The sequence below is a fragment of the Ambystoma mexicanum genome, chromosome 14 (genome assembly GCF_040938575.1).
Source record: "Ambystoma mexicanum isolate Mex_15411 chromosome 14, UKY_AmexF1_1, whole genome shotgun sequence".
NCBI lineage: Eukaryota > Metazoa > Chordata > Amphibia > Caudata > Ambystomatidae > Ambystoma > Ambystoma mexicanum.
Genome location: NC_090940.1, coordinates 90702829 through 90722010, shown reverse-complemented (window position 1 = coordinate 90722010; position 19182 = coordinate 90702829). Strand labels below are relative to the sequence as shown.

Below are 19182 nucleotides of genomic sequence, written 5' to 3'. Positions count from 1 at the left end.
AGCAAATGAACCTGATTAGCCAAACGGTGCTTTCATACAGTCCAGTGTGTCATCTCAGCTCACAAGCTTTAAATGTTACTGATCTGCAAGGTGCATTTGTTGCTTTTGGCAATCCACCCCACGCCCCCCGTGTTACCAGCACTACAGCGTATACAGCACCAAATTCCACACCATTTCCCCAGCGCTGCATAGGGGAGTGACCCACACCGATTGCATACTTTTATTTTCGGTTTACACACGGATCTCCTCGGCAGCCGCATTAGCCTTCTGAGTTGCCTTACAGGTGGACGGCTGGGACGCTGCTAATTTGCGAAACAAACAGCCCGCCCTGAAGCAAACATCGGCAAAGGCGGGATCGCAGGGGCTTCTCCCCACCTATCACCCAGCGCGCATGTATCCATCCCGATTCTTTCCATCCATGTAAACGCCGGCCTTGTTTATTGGACGCCTACGACCTCCCGTTTACGGGCACACGTTGCGCTGTCAGCTCCATTAGCAAGATGGCCGCCAGGCGGTGGGCTGCTGCGTGTCACGTGACCGGCCGGCTCCGCTCGCGCTCGCTCTCTCTCTCTTTCTTTCTCTCTCTCTTTATACACAGCAATCAGTGCATTGGGAGCTGACCTGACCGCCACAAAGGCTTCAAGTGCCCACTGACTGCTATTCTCAGCGTCTATTCAGGCTCCATCCCCCCTATACAAAGCAGCCTGTGTGTTTGCTCGCTCCTGAATATATTTATTTCTCTCCTTTTTTTTCTTTGTGTGCCGTGTGGGTTATTAAAAGCCATCAAGCCATCCGTCTTGGGATTGCGCTGGGTATTTCTTCCTAGCCCTGCCAAAGGGAACAGCTGGTGGCGTGTCTATTGATTTCTCGAAGATCCTACTCGTGGTGCTACCTGCTGCCGCTGCCCATGGTCCTGAGAATCGACGGTCCAAGTCAACGCGCATCGCGGCGACCGATGAGCACGAAGCGGCAAGACCCTTGGGCACCTGCCACGCACAGTCCACGCTATTGAAAGGGGTTGCGGGAAGGGAACGAGCGAGGCAGTAGATTAGGCCGGGGAAGGAGCCATGTATTGCCTTTATCCGTTTCCCCTACAGCAACCACGATTGGAGCTCAACTGATTGTGTTGGCGGACACAGTGGAGGGGAATCCCTCTGGAGCCGGAAACATGGAGTGCGGTCGGTGCGCGGAGCATAATTTGCGTACGGTTCCTCGGGCAAAACTGGCATTAAGAGCGACTGGAGACATTAAGCATGGAAAAAGAAGACCGAGTCCAATGCAACGACAATAGGTTGGTTGCGATGAGGCTGTAGAGGAACAAGGAGCCAACGTTTTTCACATGTTTGGTGGATAGGAGGACCAAGACCACCCTGTCGCCGGCACAGTTTGGCTAGTTGTTATTGGTTGAGTCGTTCAGCTCTTGCTATGACTTACCGCAGAAGCATAGACTCTTGGTGGCAGCAGACGGAGAGGAGAAAGGGCATGTTTGCCCGCCAGTAGTATGGGGACCCAAAAAGTGTTGGCGCTCTGAGGGGGGGTACAGGCGAGCCCACCCACGCCATGGGTACCAATGGTAGCTGGATCTCCAGCAACGTGAGCGAGCTGGGATTTTACCGGGCGGCGGCTGGCCGGGTGCTGGAGACGGGAAAGAATGGGTCGCATGCCCATCTGGCATGGATCAACGGAAGCTCTCACGGCGCCAGGCCTCTGGGTGCCGAGGACAGCGTGGGGCTCACCTACCGGCACTTCACCACTGCCGTGCAGGTGCTCATCTTCGTGGGGTCCTTATTGGGTAAGTTAGCTTTCGGTGCGCTGAGATGCTGCCAATGAGAGCACACTACTCACAGCTTATCAAATGAAATGGATAAGCGCTAGAGGCGTCAGTCCATAGAGCTGCACTTGCATGCTGCCATTCATTCATCCACTCATTCAAGAGCGAAAGGGGCCTGTGGTGTATCAGTCCAGGTCTGGGTTTTTGTGGTGGAACCATGAGCACTGATTTAATGAGTGGCTGAATGAGTGGGTAGAAACATTAAGTATAGCGTTCTCTTAAACTGAAGAGCCTCTGGGCGCTTGGTGACGGGCTATCTTTCAAGAATGCTATTGGCTTGTGTGTTACAATTGCAGACCCTGCAGTGACCCCTGGTTAAGGTGCCCAGAAGACACTATGTCACTGGCGTAGCACATGCGCCCCTTGACTTCCTTCTGCAGATAACTGGCATCAAATGTTGAAGTCCAATTTGTTCCATCTTAGTACAAACAAAACTACAGCTCCCAGAATGCATTTGTTTCTAATATGAAAGAATGACCAGTATGGAAAGGGGTGTCATGTGGCCATCGTATTGACAGTTTTTCACAGGAACCACCGTGTGTGCAGGTAGATACACCAGAAGTGTCTGATTAGAGGGGCTATTTAGTCAATGATGTCACAACCCCGAGCCAGAAATCCTCCCAAAAAGAAATGCTCGGGAACCCTTATCGTTGGTGGTTGTTGCTGACGCCGTCAATTAGAGTTGAGAGGGCCAGGTGGCTTTATGGCGTGCGGAAAACACGTTTCCAGTCTGGGCTTTTCGTTACCAAATATTTCCTCTCGGGCATTTAAGTCCAGTTTGTTCAATTCAATTTGACGAAGACTACAACTGCCAGAATGCATTGTATTTTCATGTAAAAGTCTGGGAATGGAAATAAGGTGTCATGGTAACATGGAGTCACCTGGCCACACTACTACCGTATCTTGTCATTGTGAATAACTTAACCAAGCGCATTTGTTTTTCTTGTTTCCATTTTACTCTTTCATTCATAATTTCACCTGCTGCAGATCACACATGCTAGCGGTAAACTGGGATTTCAGCTCAGGCATTTTGATCACCCGTTCACACGTGCCTCGACGGCTGCTTTAGTGTTGGTTATTTTGTTAAGGAGCTGCATTGCCGCCAGGTGGAAGGTGGGAGCTGGAGGGGTTAAATGATGGGATGCTAAGGCTCAGGGTTTATGCCAGCTTGCATCATTGGTGGTTCGGTTCCTTAGGAGGGCCCTGAACTTATGTGTATACCTGACAGCTCCGAGCATGCACAGTAACTGGTGTCCAGCTCCCGAAATAGGAGCAGTCCCAAGATCACACGTTGAGACTTTGGGGAACAAGGACTTCGATTCCCAACCTTTTAAAGCTACACATTTAAAACCACACCAGGTGGGCTCCCCAACATATTATCGAAATATCTGTGTGAGCTCCACACATGCAGGCTTCTCCCTTCTTAAAGCGGCAGTTTGATTTTTGTTTTCACTTATAAAATATTTCAGTATTTGTACAAGCGGGACAGGCACACATTTCTTGCATGTTATGTTAATAATCGTATGCTTTTCTGTAGCAGTTGTTGCCAGATTTGTGAGTCTTTCAAGCGCTGTCAAGAGCAGGTGATAATCGTTGTCCTTGGAAGGGTGAAAGACTTGAGTCGCCCTTCCTAACAGTGCACACAGATTTCAGCCGCAGGTGCCTTAACCGCCTTAGCTGTCCTGTCTCCCCTCTTTAAGTGAAGTCAACTCCCATTCGCCTAGGTGCTGACTCCTGGCTTGGACATTAGAGGAAGATGTCCCGCTGAAAGCTTGGTGCGTTGGGGAAACTGGTGAGCGTGCTCCCTCACAGCAAAGCGTGATGAAAGTCGGGTTCTAAATCAAAGAAGTTGCAGGGGGCGCAGATGGGTAAATGGGGGCTTGAGTGTGCCTAATTACCATAATCCTTTAAGTAAAAGTCACACAGTGTCGTCTATGTTTGCTGGCCCTGCTGGGAGACAACTACAGAGTTTGCAGAGACCTGTAACTCGGGGATCGATTCATTTCTTGATTGAAAGACCAGTCTCTGAGTCTCAGGAGTGCTTCGACTACATAGCTCAGTGAGTTTATTGCTAGCTACTGAGATGTGGGTAATCGTGCAGGGCACGATTTGTAAGGAGAAAGGGGGAGAAGGGGAGGCAAGTGAGTGAGGAATGGGCGGTGGAGGGGCAGCCATGTAAAGGCAACTGGTGTGATGTGGGTAAACGAGGGAGGAAAAATGGAGCGAAGGAAGGCGGGTGAGTATGCGAATAGCAGCCAAATGAGGAAGAGAGTGGGATCTTTATAACAAAGAACCATTGGCAGAAATAGAGAAAATAAAGGCAAGAGGAGGAGTAAGGGATTGAGGCAAGAACAGAGGATGGCATAGTGTTAAAAAAGAGCAGGAAAGAGTGGGATAGTAGAGAGGAAATTGCTGGTAAGGAAAAAAAGAGGGGGGCAAAAAGACTGCTTTATGGGAGAAAAAGGAAGCAGGAGAGAAAGAACTCAAAGGGGAGCATGTTTGTGATGCGAGGGCAGCAGGTGCTTGACCTGGCTGCTCACCTATACACAGTCACAGCTGCAAAAGATACATGAACAGGAAAACACTTAAAATGCAGCAACTTTGATAAGAACCCCCAGTTTCAGATTTGTGTCAACCTAATTTAAATACTGATTAGAAGTTGATGACCCAGACACAAGGGGGCCTGGATAAGGACTGTTGTCCCTTAGAAGTGCAATTGGTGGGTGATAATAAATTTGGAGGGGAGTATAACAATGCAGGCTGTGTAAAATAATGGCTCAAGCGGATGACCATATTTTGAATTCTGTTTCACTGTGAATACTTTGTTTTTTGGTCGACATTCCTTTGCATGCTACTAGTTCAATTGTGCATTCATGGTGGTGATAATAAAGCTATACATGTATTTTTGCTTGACCTAGTTCTATAACAATGTATGTATGGTCAGGTTGGTTTCTTATGTGATTTGTGTACTTTTCAAAGCATTGATAGAACAACTAATTATTTCATATTTGGAAACCCAAACATTAAACAAGACTTGTGACCTTTCACTGGGAAGATATTTAGTCACGTGCTTGAATCACAGCCTGCGTCCAAATGCTGATTTCACCTCTTTGCTGAAATGTGTGATCCTGGGCAAATTATTTAATCTCACTGTGCATGATCTGCTGACATTGGGTGTCACTAGAAGGGATTTAGTTTGCATTGTTTGCTATGAAGAAAAACCCTCATGGTTTATTTACCAAGCTATTGAGTTGTATATTTATAATAGTGAATATTTATATATTGCACAGCACATTATTCTCTTGGCTTACGCATGAAAACTTCTTTTAATGTCTTTAGCAAAGATATCCCAGAGTAGTGAAGGCTGATGCCACTGCTTGTAACGTTATTTACTGTAATGTCGCTACTGATCATGTCAAGCCATATTGTGCAAATTTGGGTTCTGCATATCTTTTGCTGGTCAGATCCGGAACATTAATTAGAACATAGTGGTGCCTTTTATGCCTAACAGTCCCACAGGGTTGTGAAGTTGTTGTGCTGTGTGTCCAAGAGCCTTAGAGAGGGGGGGGGGGCGGCACGAAGCTGCCTCTTTTGTGGCTGTCTTACTACACAGCAGCACATTTCTTTCATGGCATTTAATGTGCACTTTGACTTGTGTGATTGTCACAGGCTGCCCTCTTCTGGCTGCTGTCACCTTAACTCAGCAATATTCAAACTTTGTCAAACCGGGCCTCACCATCCCCCCAGAAAAAAAAAAAATGTTTCCGGGCCCTCATAGTTGGTCTGCCCTAGGGGGTTGGGGGGGCAAAGGATGTCCAAGGGGGGGGCAAAGGCTCTTTAAAAAATATGCAGATTTTTTTACTGCTTATGTCTTATATTAAAAGCAATCACATGCATACTTTTCAATATTGACAACATTCATCTTAGTTTTATTTTAAAGTCCCCCCCCCCCCCCCCCCTTACCCTCACCCTGACATCCTTCGGGCCCCCTAGTTTGAAGACCACTGCCTTAAAAGAAGACTTTAAATCGACCTGTGCTTGGCCGCAGGTTACAGACACCCTTTCATGGCATCCAGCAGTGTTTACGCCTCTTTGCTTTTTACTCTGGTTTCATCTGCATTAGCAACCTGATAACAAAGAGCAATTACTAACTTTTCAGTGGCAGTTTCGTGTTTCAGCTCCCTTCTGGCTGCCCACCCCATGAGATTAAAGGGCATTCCTTTGTATCCATTCTTTTTCAAGCAACACGTGGGTGCCACAGACTGTGCTCACCCCTCCTAACTGTAAGCAAAGGAGGGGGGGCATTTATTTGGAAGTGGGCCCCAAGGAGCCCTGACAAATGCTAAGCCTTGTTTGATTAAGCTGTTCTTTGTTATTCAAATGTGCCCTACTGCCAGCAAGGAGGGAGGAGGGTGTGTGTTGGCTGGTGTAATGAGATGGGAAGGTGTGGGACCAGGAAATGGCAGGACCTTATTGCCTTTTGTCTGTCAGCTTATTGCAACGTCTGCCTCTGGGAAGGGGAGGGGGGCAAACACTTCAAATGTTGTGAGAGGCACTAACTTGAGGGACTGTGGTGGAGGGGCAAACTTACATGGGGGCATCTCATTTCTTTACACATTCTAATGAGACTATTCAGGTGAACATTTAATGTTACAAGCAGTTAACTCTCTTCTTCACATTCAAAACCACTCACTTAAGGACCACTGTGAGAATTACCAGTTCTCCCTCCCCCACTTCCCATCCAATCACTCCCTGACATGCACGTGCAAACTCCACATCACTATTTCAATTGCCTAAACATGTGTGCATAGGAACGCAGGTGCTAACATTGTACTGCTTTATGTTAGTAATTGCAGGGCCTTTCTTAGCAGCCGTTTAACATCTGTGTCCCGTTTTGTCCAGCCGCAGTAGGTCAGCCAGGTCGTGTCAACATAGCCCAACATTTCAGGGGGTCCGGGGAGCGTGAGGAGAAGGGATGGCTCCTGATCTTCTCAATGGTGTTGCGCCACTGGGGTCGTCTATAGCACCACACGCCATCTAAACAGCTTCACGGCACTTTTAGAACAGAAGCAGCCCTCCTCACACTAGTGCCAACTCCTCCCACCTCCAAAGCGGAGAAACTGGGAGAAATGGGTCTACGATCTGCAGTACAACATGGGCAATTAGGGCGATGGTACTGGGCAGTCCAGTTCGTTGGAGAGGATGGTAGGGCTGGGGTGGAGTCACTCACGTGCCCATAACAGTATGTCGGTCCACAGAGACAGTCCCGGGTCCGGGCAGTTCCTCCGGAAGAGCAGCAGAGGTCTCTGGCGGATCCAGTCACCTGAATTTTCGGTGGAATGGGTTGACATTTATCGCCTGATTCCCTAAGGATCCGCTGTTTCACAAGCATTGACATAGCTAATAGTTTTGGATTTTGTATAAACATTGAAAAGATGGTCCGCGAGGAGACTGGGGAAAGAGCGGCGCCAAAGGAAACAGGGATGCCATGTTGTAGATGAGTTTTGTTAAGCGCAAAAATTACCTGGACGGATATCTCAGCGCTATTCAATGTTGAGTAAAGAGACCAGAGACGCACGTGTACTGAGAACAATATTATTGAAAAGATGCAGTTTTTTTCTTTTCCTAAATGCCATGGGATTGGATTGGAGGGGTAGTGGGAGTAAGGGAAATGGGGGTGAGGGACGATAGGAAATGTAAAGCTTACTTACTGGCGGGCAGTGGGGGGGGGGGGTAAAATTTCTGTGCTGCAGAGATTTGCATGTAACCTGCCGGGTACAGGCTCCACTCCCAATAGCACAGATCAGGGGGTTCAGCACCATTTGTAAACATGTGTACCATGCATTCAGCACCTTTATAGCACAGTGTGTTAATGCAGCTACTGCAGAGATGTATGTGTGCACAGATCTTTGTTGAGCACCAGTTGTACCTTTGCATAGCGCTCATCTTGTTGTGTCTTCAGGGCGTGTGACAATAGCCTTTTTGCTTGAGACCCTATTGAAGCGTATGGGGTTTATGGGTCCTGGCGGGTGAGTAAACTGATTACAGGGCGGGTGTCAAGCATGCAAGTTGAGTGGTGTGACTTTGGTGTCCTGCTGAAGCTAAAGAAAGAAAATCAGCATCTATCCAGAATATCATATCAATTGTATAGAAACAAAAAACAAAGCGCTTTGGATAAAAGCGTTTTTTAAATAGGAACCACCTCGGTTGTGTAACAGGGCATGGGGCCGGCAAGGCATTGCTGGAGCCAGCAGCACCCACCACTGTCCTGCTTATGGACATGGACTCCCTCAAAGAAAAAGTCTGTGATGCAGCATAATTCAAAATCCCTGTCATAGCTCAGTGGGTTCATGCAACATCTGCAGAGTTTTGTGTATGCAAAGTTGTATGTTTAGGGCTGTCCTAACATTGGCATAAAGTTCAAAATCAAATCTGGGATGGAACTGTCATACTCATACCAATTCAGAAGATGTAAAAAACAAAACAAAATGGCAACGGAATCCAGTAGAAACCATTTGGACATAATTAAAGGGAATATATATGTGTGTGTTAATAGGAAAGTACATTTGAGCCAAGTCACACATTCAACAAGGCCACCTAGTAGCCATTGCTGAAAGTTCACCGCTAGTTTTGAGCCACAACAGCAAGGCAAGGTGGGTATGCAAATGTACTTATGTCCTGACAGCCTTGCAAAATGTCTGTTTTGGGTTCATAAAGCTATGTATAAAATAGCACTGCCCTCATAGACAAAGACAATTTCCTGGAGAAAAAGGTTTGCATTTGAGTTGATTTGCATACCCACAATGCCTTGCTATTGTGGCTCAGAACTGGAGGTGAACTTCCAGCAATGGCTACTAGGTGGCTTTGTGGAATGTGTGACTTGGCTCAAATGGACTTTCTTACTTTGACATTTCAGGTGAAAGGGATTTTTTTCCAAACCTTTTTAAATCCACCATAACTATCTTGGTGTTATATATAGCAAGTGACTTTGTCTGACGCTACTAAATGCAATCCTGTCATTTGGAGTTTATACACTGGAATAAATATGTATCTATTCGACCAAATGTTTCTATGTACTTAACATTTGTTGTAGTGTTTTACAATAAACGATTGATAATATATATATATATATATATTATAATTGTATAGTTTCTAGATTCATATCAGTGAATAGAACTTTGGTTGAAAGGACATTATGGATACGTTTCTTTAAAAAATAAAAAAAGCACTTGAAGTCTGTGAAAACACTTTATTAAAACAAAGTTTTGATTGCAGCCCAAAAAAAAGAAATCAAAACATGTGCCAGGTCTATTCTGTAAAGCACATAATTGAAAACCAACCATGACTCCACTGCCCTGCACTGCACGTGACGTCTCCCGTTGTGCTGATTCCCGTGGGAAATCAGGTCTTCAATTATTTCAGGTCAGTTGCTTCTCCAGGCAACAAGTTGGTGGTAGATCTCTTTCTTCTGCTGGGGCCTCCCTCTGGAACAGCCTCTCTGAAACTTGAGGAGAACCATCGCTGGTTCTGGTAGCACCTCAAGACCTTCCTCTTTGCTTCTGCTTTCTCTGCCCCTCTCCTGGCTGATCTCCTGACTGAAACTGCACTGGTTACGCTCTGTTCTGGGGCCCAGGTCCCCTCCCCATCAGTTGCACACCTGCAGTGTCCCCTAGCACCCCGGGACTGTTTCTGTACCCATACAGCCCCCTACCAGTACTTGACACTTCCTTGCACTTGTCTCCAGCTGGCCGCACTATTTATGTATTGTCTTTATTTATTTTACTGGTTATCCTATGCACTGCCCCCTCCCTCTTCCACCTGCCCTGCACTTGCGCAATCTCAAAGTCACCTGGCCTAGTAAGATCGTTGTCTCTGTCTTCCCTCTGTTCCCCCCTCCCTTGCCTCGTCGCACCTTGAAACACTTGTGTATAGGCGCGTTATAAATGCCATATCATATCATTTGTTTCCAGTTATGTTTTCTGTTGTGTGTCGATCATCGCATGGAACTTGAACCAGTTTTGGCATGCACCTCGTGTTCCCTAGTTGTTTCTTGCTGCTCAGTTCAGTGCGGCTGCCATTTGTGTTGCCATGTCTGACACCCAGAGCTCATGGCTGTGGCCGAGCAATGGTTTACCATGTCATAGTTATGGTGGCTTTAGAAGCCATCATCACTGCGGAATTGTGGAGGCTTCTTATGTTTTGAATAGGCCCTTAATGATAAGCCCCCTGTAACCAAGCGCATTTGATTTCTGGGGCCCTTGTTTGGCAAGCGCCCTGTTTTATTTGAGTTCCTACTGACCCAGATCTCAAATGGCGTTGCTTGCGTGTGAATGGCTCATTCCGGTTTGGTATTAGTTCTGCATTCGGGGATTTCTACGATGGCGAAAGTAAAACTACAAGTACCAGAATGCAAAGGATAAACCAGGACTGGATGGAGGGCCTCTGCTAATAGCAAAGCAGGGTTAGGGACATCACCTGAGGAGAATGTTTTCAGGGGCCCTACTGGGATTCTCCCATAACAAAGACTGCATCCCACTGGTAGGAGCCATTATCTTCAGCTAATTTGCCAGCTGTGAGCCTGATCCCTCTTGCTGCTGCATCCCAGCAAAGGGAGGCAGCACAGAAGTTATTTGCTTTAAGCAATGCCGCTGATCGGGACATTGCGAGAGGGATGGGGATAGTGGACGGGTGAACAAGTACAGCAACTTAACCCCGGTCCATGTCCTCACCGGACCCCACCGCCACAACTGGGAGCTTGGCTTTATTGGCAGATATAGTGAGCGTCGGTACACACGAATCCTGGACTATTCCTGGGAAATCGAGGGCGTTTGATATATCTACGCTTGAAATGCCACATTATCAGAGCTCTCAAGTCTCCCCTGGTATGATATGGCATTTATAACGCGCCTATACACAAGTGTTTCAAGGCGCGACAAGGTCTTGCGTGAGATGGCTTCCCACTCTTGTTTTTTCCCTTTGGGTTCTTACACTTGCCATTTTTTCTTTCCCATTTGAAATATTTGAAAACTACAAGCCACAGAATTCAACACACACACACACAAATTGCAACACAGAACAACAGAATGATGGAATTGCATTGTCCTTTCTCTGTGCGCTTTTTTTTGTCCTTGTTCTCCTCGACCTCTCGGCGGCTTTTGATACGGTGGCTCACTCTGTTCTACTTTCTTCTCTTACATCTCTTGGCGTGCCAGTCCACTGCCTCTAACCGCTCTTACTCTGTCTCTTGGTCAACTAAGACTTCTCCTTCCTGCCCACTTCTTTATGGTGTCCCCCAGGGTTCGGTACTTGTCCCTCTCTTTTTCCGCCTCTACACCAGTCCTCTTTCTGCTCTTGTTTCTTCTGATAGTCTCTCCTATCATGTCTATGCCGACGCCATGGAAATCTTGCCATCCTCCTCTGACTTCCTTAATTCCACTGGCTCAAACTGTCTTTCAGCCATCCAACTTTGCATGTCTTCCAACTTTCTCCATGGTAATACTTTCCAAAACCGAGCACCTCTTTTTCCCTCCTCTACCGTTCCTCCACCTGTCCCCCCCTTGCTCTCTTTCCTTCACCCCTTCTTCCTCTTTTTTGTCTTCTGCCTGTAACCTAGGTATTACCTTTGATCGTTCTCTCTCCATTTCTCTTCCTGTGCAATCCTGTCGCTTTTTTACCATATCCTCTGCGCCCACTTTATCTATACTTTCAGGCCACAGCTTCTTATCAGCTCTCTTTTTTTTTCTCGCATCGACTACTGTTTGGCCCTCCTCCTTGGACTTCTTTCTTCCCATCTTTCGCCCCTTTGCTTGTGTGTTCGTCTTTACCTTAGAAAAAGGAGCTATAATCTTAATTTCTGCAATAATGGAACCATTGATCAGTTTATCATGTTATCTGTACTCAGTTAAGAGGGGGAAGGGTCGATACACCTATACACTTTGATGCCCGCATACTCTTTAATTTTCTTTCTGCTGTTGGCAAATGCATCCATGGTCTCGCTTCTTTCTACCTTTCCTCATTAATATCCCTTTAATCTCCCTCGCTGCGCTCTCAGGATTAGTTCTTACTCTGCGGTCCCTAAACCTCCTTGTGCTTCTTCTCATTCCTTCTCTTTCACACTCTACTGGGATTCTCTCCTCTCTCTATCTGCCTTTCCTACTCCTTGAAAAACTTTGCAATCTAGTGTCAAACCTCACCTCTTTTCTGCAGTCTCGAATAACTGAAATGTGTCACCAATTCCGGACTTTCTACTGTTTGCATATTCTCATTTCATCATTTATTATTGTAATGGGTTTTTAACCCCTTAAGTGCCAAATTCAGGCCATGCTTGACTACCGTAATGGAGACGAAGAAAGGACTAACACTGTATGCAGCGTTTCGTATTGAGGTGCTTTCGGGATGAGGCCCCATGACTTTGGCGAAACACCTTGAGGGCAAAGAGAGGGGCCTTTCACAGCGTCACTACCCGAGTGGGGCATAAGAACATGGTTAGGGGAGCAGAGAAACAAGGGAGCGGGGAGCTAACAACAGGGGTGGGGAGAGCGGGCAGACAGTTTGTCAGCAAGAGATTTACAAGCAACCAGGGAGGGGGGGGAACAGTGGGGAGCAGACCAACCAGTCTCAGTTAGGGTGGGGGGCGTGCAGGGTGTGTGGACCTACCTAGGCGTTACTGTACATGTGCAGTAGAACAAAACAAAATTAAAAATATACAGAAAATGAAACAAATTCCACAAAACACATACAAAAAGTCTGCAGCCCCCGGGGGCCTTGTTGCTCAGTAGCAGTGATGGTGGTATCCAGAGCTGCAGTGCGACACGTTCCTTCACCTTTTTCTATAGACCCCAGACATCGCTGACATCACTGCCAGCCGACTGATTTTCCGGTGCTGGAGACACCAGCATCTTGTATAAATTGCAGTCCTGAAGAAGTGTGACCTGTTAAGGCACGAAACATATGTCGACTGTTACAATTTGAGAACAACCTCTGGAGTCACATCTAAAGGTTTACTTGGAATACAAACGCACCTGATTGCCTGATAAGAGAGGACCACTCAACGTCATTAAAAATCACATGACTGGCTCCTCCGGCACCTACTGTCTGTTGGATAGACCAGTCAAGCTGCAACTATGGGGCTCATTACGGATCCAGCGGTAAACCTTGCGTGCTAACGGCGGGTTGCCGCCTGACCCGTAAAAAGTTACTGGTCCCTGACTTCCAGGTGCCACTGGGCTATTCCAAGTCTGACGGGCCGGGAAGTCGGGCGTCGGTAATTTAGTTAATCCCCATTCACATAGAGTCCCGTAGGACTCGATGGGAGTGGGGACACAGAAGCAACAGCACTGTTGCTAACGGTGCCGGTGCTACTGTGATGGCTGTGCCCAGCAGGGTCAAGCCTGTAGGGCAGAGCGGCTCTGGCGGGCAAAACCGCAGTTTGCCAGTCCGGAAACAAGGGTCCTGGTGAGCTTACCGGCATGAGGCTCTATGTCTACTTGCCCTTTCTGTTTGTCAGTTTGAGATGATAGAGCAAAGATTTAATTAATAAGATGTCTCACCAGCCTGATACCGTGAAGCACAGGTAGGGCTGGGGCAGAACCAACTCACATGTCGGTGCTCCTGAAAGGTGGGTAAGGGTGGGTGAAATGGCCCTCTCCACTGCTCCCACTCCCCCAACCTCCAATAGCACTGTTCTCACTCATTCACCCTGTGCCGCCCCCGCCTCCTTTCCATACCCTCCTGCTATCTCCTCTATTGCGTCATGAATCCCCCGCCCCTTCCTCCCCCCTGTCTGCCTGGATGGTTGCCCCTTCCCCCCACCCCAGCCCCTTATCGCCCGCTCCCTTTACTTTGCAGACTGCGCCTCCTTTGCTTTCGCTTTCACTCTTCGCCCTCGGTGGTCTTAGTTCTCTCTCTCTCGGTCCATCTATATGTGTATTTTATTTTCACGTTTGTTAACTCTTTCTCTTGACACTGATGAGGGGGCCACAGAATTGCTTGATGGGGGGCGCTACCCACATGGGATGAGTGAGGCACTAGGTGGGGCTCCACCTCATAGGGATGGGGAAGAGGAGTGGCTTTGCCTGGTGTAGTGATGAAGCCACAATGTTGTCTGATGGGAAATTTGCACCGCATTTGAAGGAGGTGGTGAGTGTGTCGGGTGGACTGTGCTTATTTCACGATACTTTCTGACGCGGTGTGGGGGCGACTCTACCTAATGAGGAACCCTGTGCCAGGTGGGAGTGATGATGCCTCATGGGCAGCAGCGGGACACAGTAGTGTTTATTTCACAATACCTCCTGATGAGGGGGGGCTCTGCCAGGTGGGAGTGATGACAGCCTGTTAAAGAGAAGGAGAGTCAACTGCAGAGGGGCAGGAAAAGGAAATGAGACAGCCTGTGAAAGAGGAGAGTCCACTGCAGAGGGGCAGGAAAAGGAAATGAGACAGCCCGGGAAAGAGGAGGAGAGTCCACTGCAGAGGGGCAGGAAAAGGAAATGAGACAGCCTGTGAAAGAGAAGGAGAGTCAACTGCAGAGGGGCAGGAAAAGGAAATGAGACAGCCCGGGAAAGAGAAGGAGAGTCAACTGCAGAGGGGCAGGAAAAAGAAATGAGACAGCCCGGGAAAGAGAAGGAGAGTCACTGCAGAGGGACAGGAAAAGGACATGAGACAGCCTGAGAAAGTTAACTGGAGAGGGGCAGGAAAAGGAAACGAGACCGTCTAAGAAAGAGAAGGAGAGTGAAAAGGAGAGGGGCAGGAAAAGGAAATGAGACAGCCTATGAAAGGGAAGGAGAGTCAACCGCAGAAGGGAGGGAAAAGGAACTGAGACAGCCTGGGAAAGGGAAGGAGAGTCAACTGCAGAGGGACAGAAAAGGAAATGTGACAGCCTTGTAAAGTAAAGTGGAGAGGACCAGGAAAAGGACATGAGACAGCCTGTGAAAGGGAAGGAGAGTCAACTGCAGAGGGGCAGGAAAAGGAAATGAGACAGCCTGGGAAAGGGGAGGAGAGCCAACTGCAGAGGGGCAGGAAAAGGAAATGAGACAGCCTGGGATAGGGGAGATGAGTCAACTGCAGAGGGGCAGGGAAATGACATGAGACAGCTGGGAAAGGGGAGGAGAGTCAACTGCAGAGGGGCAGGGAAAGGACATGAGACAACCTGGGAAAGGGAAGGAGAGCCAACTGCAGAGGGGCAGGAAAAGGAAATGAGACAGCCCTGGAAAGTAAACTGGGGAGAACCATGAAAAGGAAATAAGACATCCTGTGAAAGGGAAGGAGAGTCAACTGCAGTGGTGCAGTAAAAGGACATGAGACAGCCTGGGAAAGTTAACTGGAATGGGCCAGGAAAAGGAAATGAGACAGTCTGGGAAAGAGAAGGAGAGTAAAAAGGAGAGGGCCAGGAAAAGGAAATGAGACAGCCTGTGAAAGGGAAGGAGAGTCAACTGCAGAGGGACGAGAAAAGGAAATGAGACAGCCTGTGAAAGGGAAGGAGAGTCAACTGCAGAGGGGCAGGAAAAGGAAATGAGACGGCCCTGGAAAGGGAAGGAGAGTCAACTGCAGAGGGGCAGGAAAAGGAAATGAGACAGCCTGGGAAAGGGAAGGAGAGTCAACTGCAGAGGGGCAGGAAAAGGAAATGAGACAGCCTGGGAAAGGGAGACAACTGCAGAGGGGCAGGGAAAGGAAATGAGACAGTCTGGGAAAGTAAACTGGACAGTGCCAGGAAAAGGAAATGAGACAGCCCGGGAAAGAGAAAGAGGGTCAACTGCAGAGGGGCGGGAAAAGGAAATGAGACAGCCTGGGAAAGGGAAGGAGAGTCAACTGCAGAGGGGAAGGAAAAGGAAATGAGACCGCCTGGGAAAGGGAAGGAGACTCAACTGCAGAGGGGCAGGAAAAGGACATGAGACCGCCTGGGAAAGGGAAGGGAAGGAAACTGGAAAGGACCAAGGAAAGGAAATGAGATATAGCCTGTGAAAGAGAAGGAGAGTAAAAAGGAGAGAGGCAGTTAAAGGAAATTAGACAGCCTGTGAAAGTGAAGGAAAGTAAACTGGAGATGGACAGGGAAAAGAAATGAGACAGCTTGGGAAAGAGAAAGAGAGTAAAAAGGAGATAGGCAGTTAAAGGAAATGAGACAGCTTGAGAAAGGGAAGGATACTGGAGTTGCGAGTGCCTGCGCGGAGTTATTGATGGACTATCCCACTGTGTGCTACAATGTTACCCAGCGGAGACTCTGGGCACCCACTCGATTCATTAAAGGGAAGTGCGGGGTGAGTGATATTCTGTCCCTCGTTAACCCCTTCATATTGCACCTTTGTGTCGGGGGCGAAATATACATAATAATAATCGTTTGGAGATTCGATTGTATTAACACAGTGAACGTTTCCATCAAGTACAGGCCTCTCGCTCCGCCATGAACAAGATGCATTGATCGGCGCCAATATTGACGATTGAGATAATTAATAAGAAATCTTTTAAATGAACTGTGGGAAATTTGATATTTTGTAAATTCCCGGCTATTGAGAAGTGCTTGAATGTGCTAGCGCCTGGATGCCTGCGGGCTTGGGGCGCTTTATAAATGCCCAAATGAATGAAGGAATGAATGAATGAATGTAATGCCCAGACTCGATGTTGATGGCCAAGAAATGACAAATATCTGTGAGAAATCGATGAGCTTCCAGTTCAGACCTACCAGGCTGAACCAGTGAGGACAGAAAAGGGATGCAATGATCCCACTGCTGTAGGTGGACAGCGACTGAAGGAGTGCAAAACAAGGCGCTAATACTCACTGAATCATGAAATCGCCCAATCGTACACAATTCTCAAATATCTCCGTTTTAATAAAGAGGCAAAACAGCTCCTTCTGGTCCGCTGGTGGCAGCAGCAAAAAAAGATGACAGCCCCCATGTTGGGGGACACTCATTACATCAAACGGGGTCATGTCATCTAGACAAAAGTAATGGCAAAGGGAGCTTTTTTGTTGTCGATTTGTTTCTGTCTTTCTTTCTTTTCTTTTTTTACTGATCTGTGTTGGCACAAATAGAGACCAGGCAATAATTAATTATATGTGGAATATATGAAAATTAAGTTTGTATGCCAGCAACTCAATGAAAGAGAGATGCAGCCAGTCTTGGAAACCAATCATTATATTTCATATCAATCAAAACTTACAATCCGGGTGTCTAACAGCGCCCCAACTCTTTAACCTATATCCATTGGGCACACTCTAGGCACAGGGTAAGGTGTGTAGTTTTAGCCTCTAAAGTAGAGGTAAAGAAACCTCTGCCTCCATTGTTTATGTAAGTGGATAGCATGGTTACATACAATAGCACCATTGGGTTGTAATGATGATTAGAAGCCTCACCCCATTACCTGGGTAGTATGCATGCATTAACACACAAAACAAAAACATTGCCTTTTCTTTTGCTGTGACATGCAGTGCATTTCAGCTGGATGTTGGTCCTTGGGAAACCTTATACTTTGTGATGTTCCGGCGCCCCCCACGCCCCAGCCAAAGGATTCTTCATTTAGAAAAAGCTATAAGCAAAGTACTGTGCACAGCGCAGGCTTCAACTTGCATTACTCTTTATGAGAGCTTGTCTGAAAATCGATCATTTGTGACAGATAGAAGAAATATGTTAGCAATATTGCCAAAACGGGCACCACTCTGGAAAGGGGGCATTTTTGATACTTCTGGAGGGAAGGGACTTGTACTGTTCGGTAGCAGGAACTTGTTTGGGAGCACCCGCATCCATTAGAGTTATTGGGTTAGAATGTGAACTCTATCCAATAAATCGCCTGTCATCTCTTGGCTTCTCTGATAGGCTAAAATCTAGAGAAGATGGATGCCTTGTCGCGTCTACAATAATTTGCAATCTGGTTTCATCAAAGCCTGGCTTCTAAGAGCTAGTCACATGAAATGTGGTTGCTATTCACATTCCTGCTTCAGCTGAATATTTTTGTTTTGACCTGTGAGAAGAAGAATATGTACAGCTGTGTTTGACAGCTGCTGATTTGGATAAAAAAAACACATTATCCCTGAAAAAAGTAACTTTAAAATGATGATGATTCAGTTTTCCCTTCCTTAACTGACTTAATTTCACAATTTGTGCTGATGAACTGAAGAGGAATAAAAGAAACATGAGAACAACAATTAATGTGCAAGAAGGTTTATTACCTGCTTCTGGCTTGTTTGTTTAGTTTGATGAATAAGTTATACGTAAAAAAGGAAATTACAATGCTGCTTCTTTTAATTCACTGGAATAATTCACCACCTTTTGAGTATGAGGGTAACTACTAAAGTAGCGAATTCACAGGCCTCGAATTGAAAATGGTGGCAGTGAAAGATAATTAAAACCTGCAGTTTTATATAGCGCTTCAAGCTAGATTGCTCTCGCTTCTAAGCACCATAAATACAGATATAGCTGTATCACCCTATTTATTGGCGGTGGGCGTATCGACCTTGCATGGATGAAGGACTGAGTCCTCCCTATCGCAGGATTTGAACTCATGTAGGGCCAGCTTGCCCCATTTCGCAGGAAACTGCTTAAGTGTGAGCTATCCATCTGGACTAAATTATGATGCGAAATGTTATATGTTATGTTGATTTATATCGCGTGCCGCTACCACCCAGGGGCAGTCTCCAGCTGCTGATATCACACGCCAAAAACCTTTGGGTGGCGGCAAAATTCTTGAAAATTCGAATTGTTCTGGAAGTTTGGAAGCCACCCTGCTTCCGCAAGCAGAGCTGTTGACAGAACATTTGTTCTGAAGCCTTGCAGCAGGACATAGCTCTCAAATAGACCCCTGCAAACCCCCCTCAGTCCTACTTTTATTCATTGTATTCTGGTATCTGGTAGTTGTAGTTTGACGTTTTGCATTAGAAATGCCTGACCACCAGCCCCAGAATGCAAAGTAACAAATAAAGATTAGGTGGGTGACAGAAGTGCAGTTGAGAGCAATAGTGTCGGTTGCGTTGGCCTCTCGGAATGAAATAATGTGATCCAGATAAAGACGGGAATATGGAATATGTCGATCCGGCGGTTCACTGAGCCGAGAATGATGCTGGCCATTTCTAAGGGTTCCCTGTCTGCATGTGAGGCTGAAATAGGGCTGACATATTTTAGTAACCTCCCAGCTCTATTCAAAATGTCCCTCTACCTCTACCATGCTGGGACCACGCTACCTGCAACTCTCTCTCACTAAATACCCTCCTTCCAGATCCCTTCGATCCTTCGGCTCCAACTCTCTGCTGGTTAAACTCTTCTATAAACAGCGAGCTGAGGGCAGATCTCTCTCCTCAGCTGGCTTCCTCCTCTGGAAGAGCCTCTCTCTCCGTCTTGGCCTTTCTCTTCTCCTCCTCCTTCCCTCTC

At 47.1% G+C, this 19182-nt stretch overlaps 1 protein-coding gene across 1 annotated transcript in view; it reads left to right on the top strand.

The window, feature by feature from the left end:
- Window positions 1-488: 488 nt before the first annotated feature.
- GPR176 (G protein-coupled receptor 176) overlaps window positions 489-19182 on the top strand; it is a 415391-nt gene continuing 396697 nt past the window's right edge. Inside the window, exon 1 of the mRNA XM_069638576.1 lies at window positions 489-1792. Coding sequence (XP_069494677.1) covers window positions 1561-1792 — 232 coding nt within the window. The 5' untranslated portion in view covers window positions 489-1560. The remainder of the gene's footprint in view (window positions 1793-19182) is intronic.